A 7,900-nucleotide genomic window follows, 5' to 3' on the forward strand; every position below is an offset into this window, starting at 1 on the left:
GGATTCTGAGGAGGAAGAGGAACAGGATGGAAGTTCTTTGGTTAGAAGGCCGCAGGCTAGAAGATGCATCATTTCGGATGACGAAGTTACTCCTCCTCGTTTTGTTCCCATGACTGAGCCTGTTGAAGCCACTTTAGTGAGTTTTGCCGAAGAGACTCCCATGGCAGCTCGTGACTCTGATAAACAACTTTTTCACGTGGGTTTTGATAATGAAGGTTTTGATTTAGTATCTGAGGAAGCACCTCTTGCCTCTTTCCCCATATCTGTCCTAGTGGAATGCCCTTTGCCTGTTTTTACTGCTGTTATTTCTGCTCCGCCTTAAGCCATTATGACTTTCTCTACAATCCCTGCTACTAATATTTCTCAAACTGAAGTTGGTTCTTCAAGTGGAAGTAGAGCGATGAAGCAAATTACCATTGAAGTTCCTTCCGATGGTAATCTTCTGAAGAAGTCAGGCCAAGCTAACGTATGGTTGAAATCCTTGATTGGTCCAATTGAAAAGTCCAAGCTAGAAAGTCATAGTTCTTTGACTTGGATGAATGACACCGTACAATCATCATTGAAGGTATTGATTTATTTCATGTTCTATCCCATTTTTCCTTTTGCAACGATTCTTACCTCTTTTTTATAGATCAATCTCATCAGTACAGAGACGATGAAAAGGGTTTCCCATACAGAGCAATTGATGCATGATTACCAGATTGAGTCGGATAATTGGAAAAAGCCATATGAAAGTCTTCAACTTGAGATGGAAGTTTTAGAAGAAAACAAATGTACCTTAGAGCAGCAGCTAAGAGTCATGGCATCAGAGCTAGCAGTTGAAAAAGCTTTTTCCAACCAGGCGGGTAAGGATAAAAACCTTCTTGAGTCGTCTTTTGCTGAATAACACTCCAAAGCTACTGAAGAGATTAGAGGTTTGAAGGCTTTGTTGAATGAGAAAAAGGTTTACGTTGGTGAGCTTGTTCAAACGCTCACCTAGAACCAAGAAGATCTCTGGGTGTCTACTTACACGGTCAAATTTTTGGAGAGTTCACTTGCCCTTTTATAGTCTTCTTATGATGCTGCTTTAGTTGAGAGGGAGGAGCTCAAGAGTGAAATTGATCATTGGGAAAGAGACTATGAGGCTCTTGAGGACAAGGCTGTTATTGAAGTAAGTTGGGCCATTTTGAACACGCGCCATGATATTCTTATGGAGGTAATCCAGGAAGGTTTTAACATGGATGCTGAGTTAGCAAAGATTAAGGAAACAATGGAAAAAACTCAGCAAAGCCAAAGCTTTTCTTTACCCATGGTTGATACTCCGAAAAATGTTGAAGCTGATCCTGGTGCAGTGGATGTCCCAGCTCATTCTGATCAAATCGAGCCTTCTGCTGCTGATGATGCCATCATAAATTCTTCTTCAGAACCTGCTCTACAGTGAAAGTTTACTTGTGAAGTTTAATTTCTATCTTTTTTTTGTTGGTGGAATGTTTGGTGCTTTTACCCCTGGTCCCATTTAGGGGTAATGTTTTTAGTAACAACATATCCCCAGGTCTTTTCGAGGATTTTGTAATGATAATTAAGTTAGAACTAAGTGTATACTTAATTTTAACTGAATATTATAAAGTTTTATGTTTCAACTTATAATACCTTCGACTTGAGTTTCTGTTATACTCTTTTAATGATTTGCCCTTGCCTTTTTTCTTTGTAAGTTCAAGGTCTTGCTTTTATTTAATTTCAATATGCGGGGTTTTGTTTCCCCTTTTAACTTTTTACATTTTTTACAAATGCTTAGTTAACTTGATGAATTTTTGAATCAAACATGAATTATAAAATAGGGCCCTTTTATATATGACACTTAATGAAGAAGATGTCTCAACTTTGTAATGGTGTAAACATACGAAAGGAGAAATAGGAACACACATGTTTCTTGGATTAACTTTGATAAAGTTTTCATTTGAACTTTGTCAAGCTTAAATAACATCTTACACGTATTTAAGTATCTTCTATAACTCTTTTGTAACTATTTTCTTTACAACAGATTTATAAAAGAAATCCAAGGGTTTCTTCATGACCCATGGCTAAATACCGCCTTTAACCTAAACATTCATAGGAGTTTGAAATTTTTATCCATGAGTGTATTCATCATAATTTTTGGATCAGGCTTGCATTTTTTGGCTTGTGACTTTGCTCTAAACTTGATATTTGTTTAGTAGACTTTAGGCTTGACTTGAAATTTAATTATTTATGCCTTCTTTGCCTTTCTTATACATATACCATATGCATATTATATAGTCCCCAAAGTGTTTGAGCTTTAAAGTATGAAATCTCGAGCACTTGATTATTCCTTCCATGCGGCCCTTTTCCTGAAAAGGAAAAACATATGGGACTCGAAGGTACAATTTTAGATGAAGACTGCTTAACCCATTATATTTCCATTAGAATAGTTGTAACCCTAGACCAGGAATTATGTTCTTTCCACGTGTCTTTCAGGTAGTAATTCATCATTTTGTGGGCTAACTTTTTGCCTATCATCTAAAATAGTTAGTAAGATTTTAACAATTCAAAAATAAAAATCGTGAATGGGGATACCTGACTATTGGTATTTCCTTCCCTTAGAAGTAGTATTTCTTCAGATGAATAACATTCCAATTTGAAGATAGAATCTTGCCATCCAATGTTTCAAGCTCGTATGCACCTTTTCTTGCGATACCATGAATCTTGTAAGGCCCTTCCCAATTTGGACTTAACTTTCCAGTGTTGGCTGCCCTCGTGTATTGGAAAACTTTCTTGAGTACGTAGTCCCCAATCTTGAAGTATCTGAGATGAGCTTTCCGATTGTAATACCGCTCAATGACCTATTTTTGCGCTGCCATCCTTATTAATGCAGTTTCCCTTCTTTTTTCAAGTAAATCCAGGTTTACCCGCATCTCTTCTTCATTCGACTCTTCGGTAGCTTGAGTATATCTCGTACTTGGTTACCCTATCTCGACTGGAATTAGGATTTCAGCTCCGTATACAAGTATAAATGGTGTTTTTCCCGTACTTGTTTTGCTGTTGTTCGGTAAGCCCACAAGACTCTAGGTAGTACTCTGGCCAATTGCCCTTTGATTCTTCCAGTCGTTTCTTCAAGTTGTTGATGATGACTTTATTTGTTGATTCAGCTTGTCCATTGCCCACCGGATGGTAAGGTATTGAGGTAATCCTTTTAATTTGCCAACTTTGGAAGAATTCTGTGATTTGTGCACCTATAAATTGTGGGCTATTATCACATACGATCTCCTTTGGCACCACAAATTGGCATATGATGTTTCTCCAGATGAAGTCTCTGACCTCTTTTTCTCGTACCTGTTTGAAAGCTCTCGCTTCTACCCACTTAGTAAAATAGTCAGTGAGCACTAACAAAAATTTTACCTTACCTTTGGCTTGTGGTAGTGGACCTACGATATCCATCCCCTATTTCATAAAAGGCCACGGCGTCATCACCAGATGTAATAATTTAGCTGGTCGATGCATGTTGTTGTCATATCTTTGGCACTTGTCACATTTAGCCACAAAACTTTCCGCCTCTTCTTTCATTTTTGGCTAGTAATAGCCAGCTCTAATTATGGTTTTTACTAAAGATCTTCCTCCAGTGTGATTCCCACAATGTCCCTCGTGTATTTCTTTCATCACATATTCCGTTTGAGAAGGCCCGAGACATCTTGCTAGAGGGCCACCGAACATTTTTCGATATAGATTGCCTTGATTTGAATAGTAACGAGTAGCTTTTTGGCGAAGTGCTTGAGCCTTTTTCTTGTCTTCAGGTAGTATTCCATACTGCAAAAAAAAATTAACAATCTCATTTCTCGAATCCCAAGTTAGATTATTGTAATTTACCTTATTTTTGTCTTGGTCAAGCACTGAATGAAACAAATGTATTACGAAAGCATTTTCTTCATTTGTTACTTCCGCAGTGGATGCGAGGTTAGATAGAGCGCCTGCCTCGACATTTTCTTCCCTTGGTATCTGCATGACTTTCCAAGTTTGAAATTACCTGACCAAATCTCGTGCCTTTTGCAAGTATTGTTGCATACTTGCTTCTCTAGCTGTATAAGTCCCCTGCATTTGGTTAACCACGAGCTGCGAATCGCTTTTGATTATGACTTGCTCTATTCTGAGCTCTCGTGCCAATTCTAAACTTGCAATCACAGCTTCATATTCTGCTTCATTGTTGGTGATGGGATGACATTTTATTGCTTGTCGTATGGTTTCACCCGCATGTGGTACCAGGACAATACCTAGACTTGCTGCTTTTACATTTGATGAACCATCAATAAATAAGGTCCAAGTCCCTAGATTAGACTTGTTAAATACCTGTAGTTCTTTTTCTGCTTCCAATTGTATCCCTTGGCTAAAATCTGCCACGAAATCTTCCAAAACTTGTGACTTTATTGCAGTTCTAGGTTGATATGTAATGTCATATTCGCTTGGTTCTATATCCCACTTGGCTAATCTACCGGATAAATCTTGTTTATGCAGTATATTACGTAAGGGGTAGGCGGTTACCACAGAGATAGGATGACATTGGAAATAAGGTCATAACTTTCTAGATGCCATAATTAAGGCTAATGCAAGTTTCTCTAAATGAGGATATCAAGTCTCAACATCTAACAAAGATTTGCTAACATAATAAATCAGAGATTATTTACCTGGTCTTCTCGAACTAATACGGCACTTACCGCTATTTCTGAAACTGCAAGGTAGATAAGCAATTTCTACCCATCTTTTGGTTTGGCTAGCAATGGTGGATTTGACAGGTACGCCTTTAAATTTTTAAGCGCTTGTTGATATTCTTCAGACTATTCAAATTGATTTTGCTTTTTTAAAGCTGAAAAGAATTTGAAGCACTTTTTTGATGACTTGGAAATAAACCTTCCCAAGGCTGCTATTCTTCTTGTCAGCCTTTGTACTTCCTTTTTGCTCATAAGTATATCCGGAATTTCTTCAATAGCCTTAATCTGCGCAGGATTTACTTCAATGCCACAGTTAGAAACAAGGAATCCCAAAACTTACCTGATGGCACACCAAATGCACATTTCTCCGGATTTAACTTCATGTTAAATTTGCGAAGAATTTGAAATGTATCAGTCAAGTTTTGAATATGATACCTTGTTTGTTGTGATTTGACCAGCATATCATCTATATACAATTCCATGGTTTTTTAGGTGTTCTTGGAACATTTTGGTCACTAGCCTTTGGTATGTGGCCCTAACATTCTTTAAACCGAACGACATAACTTTGTAACAGTAAGTCCCCCTGTATGTGATAAAGGAAGTTTTTTCTTCATCTAGAGGATACATTTTAATCTGATTATATCCTGAATAGGCATCTAAAAAAATTAATAATTCATGCCCTGCAGTAATATCAATTAGTTGATCTATGTGCGGTAATGGAAAAGAATCTTTAGGTCAAGCTTTATTTAGATCAGTATAATCTACACAAACTCACCACTTACCATTCTTTTTGGGTACTACTACAGTATTAGCCAACCAATCTGGATATTTTACCTCGCGGATGGACCCGATTTTAAAAAGTTTTTGCACCTCATCTTGAATCACCTGATTCTTGAAGGAGCCTTGCTTCCTTTTCTTTTGTTTAACAGGTGGATATGATGGATCTTCATTTAATTTGTAGGTCATTACCTCTGGTGGTATACCTGTCATATCTGAATGAGACCAAGCAAAACAATCTGCGTTAGCCTTTAAAAATTCAATCAACTTACATTTCATCTCTGGGCTGAGGTTGGTTCTAATGTAAACTTTTTTGTCTGGCCAATGTACAAACAGCACCATAGCTTCCAGTTCTTCGATCGTTGTTTTGATATTTTCATTTTCTTCTGGTTCTTGAATAGTATCGGGCCTCGAGTCTACATCTGTTTGCCGATCTTTAGTTGAGGCTCGTGTTGTTGCATCCTCAACTGAATTCTGTGATTGCTATTTTTTCATCACTTTTGGTGTTTGAATCTGCCACGAATTTGTTGTATTCCCCATTGTGATAGAAACTTGATGACTTGATGTAAAGTAGATGGAATGACGTCCATTTCGTGAATTCATGGTCTGCCGAGAATCATGTTGTAAGCCATATCCATTTCTACTACCTGAAATTTGGTGTCTTTGACTACTCCTTCTGCGAATGTGGTGAGTGTTATCTCACCTTTTGTTACGACACTCGAGTTGTCAAAACCAGACAATGTGTGTGCCTTGGGTATCAACTTATCATTGGCTTGCATCTCATTTACCACTCTCAATAGGATGATATTCACGGAACTACCTGGGTCAATCAAAACTCGCTTTATGTTAGTGTCATATATAAGTAAAGATATAGTGCATCATTATGTGGGATCAGTATGTCATCTGCATCTGTATCATCAAATGTTATACTATCTTCTTCCAAAACCTGTCGAACTCGCTTCCCGTAGGTAACTGTAATTTTTGCCACCTTCTTCGCTGTCGTATATATCACACCATTGATCTCTTCCCCTCCACTTATGACATTGACCGTCCTTTTTGGTGAAGGAGGTTTTGGTAGTTCCTGCCTATTCTTCATATATGCCTGCTTTCCTTTTTCACTAAATAGTTCAGTTAAATACCCTTATTTTAATAAATGTTCTACTTCACCTTGTAGCAATCTACAATCCGCCATTTTATGACCATGATCGTTGTGAAACTCGTACCAAAAATTAGGTTTTCGCCTGTTTGGGTTTGATCTCATTTCCTTTGGCCACCGTACCTTGTCTCCCATGCCTCTTAAAACAGCCACCAACTCAGATGTGCTAATATTAAAACTGTAATCGCCAATTTTTACGTTCGAGTTTATATCGTCATCTTGCGTATCTCGCATGTTTCGTTCTTTTCCGAACCTTGATGATGAACCTGACTCTCTATCTCTTGATCTAGGATCATACCTTGGGTTTTCCTGTTTTGAACGCTAGTCCCTTCCTGCTGGTCCCATGTAAGGCTCGTACCTGTTTTTATCGGACCTTTTTTCAGTTTTAGCTCATCTTGAACTCACCCTTTCATTTTTTCGAGACTGAATGATAGTATCTTCCTTTATTCGCAACTTTGTGTTGTATATATTATAGACATCATTCCAGGTTGTTGCTGGAAAATCTCGTAAACTTTCCTTGAGTCTCCTCGTGGCTTCCGAGTTTTTTTCATTTAGATTGCTGGCAAAGGCCATAGCCGCCCAGTTATCAGGTACACGTGACAACATCATCCTCTCACACTGGAATCTGTCTACAAATTCCCTGAGAAGCTTTGTATCTCCTTGTTTTATTTTGAAAATGTCCTCTATTCGCTTTTCAACTTTTTGAGCTCCCGAGTGTGCTTTGATAAATGAATCTGCAAGCTCAGCAAAAGAATCTATAGAATTTTTAGGTAAAAGGGAGTACCATTTTAACTCTCCCTTCGTGAGTGTTTCTCCGAATATTTTGACCAATACTGATTCAATTTCTTTCTTGGTCAAGTCATTGCCCTTTAAACCGGTTGTGAATGCAGTTACGTGATCCCGTGGATCAGTTGTTCCATCATATTTCGGAATATCGGGCATCTTGAATTTCTTTGGAATTGGTAAAGGAGTGGCACTTGGCTTCCAAGGTTGTTGTGAGTATTTGTCCATACCTATTCCCTTGATGACGGGCGACACTCCAGGTATTTGCTCTATGCGGTCTCTATACTCCTTGAGCTATTTCTGCAAAGTTAGTACTAAATTTTGTAAATCAGAATTAATTGGGTTACCTGACCCTCCATCACGAGATTTGCTGGGAGTTCCTCCACTGCCTGAGTTAACGAGTCCTGAGCGAGGATTTTCTAGGGTGTTATTTTTTGGAGTTGGTGTTGGAAGTACAACTGGCAACTGGTTAGTGAAAGCCTGAAGAGCA

The 7,900-nt window shown here is 38.2% G+C and overlaps 1 protein-coding gene across 1 annotated transcript; it reads right to left on the reverse strand.

Annotated features, from left to right (window-relative positions):
- Positions 1 to 7,017: 7,017 nt before the first annotated feature.
- LOC138882656 (uncharacterized) lies at positions 7,018 to 7,638 on the reverse strand. Its single transcript, XM_070163264.1, has one exon. It carries the CDS (start codon positions 7,636 to 7,638, stop codon positions 7,018 to 7,020), a length of 621 nt encoding a protein of 206 aa, XP_070019365.1.
- Between the last annotated feature and the right edge of the window lie 262 nt (positions 7,639 to 7,900).

Source organism: Nicotiana sylvestris, chromosome 12 (assembly GCF_000393655.2).
Source record: "Nicotiana sylvestris chromosome 12, ASM39365v2, whole genome shotgun sequence".
Lineage (NCBI taxonomy): Eukaryota > Viridiplantae > Streptophyta > Magnoliopsida > Solanales > Solanaceae > Nicotiana > Nicotiana sylvestris.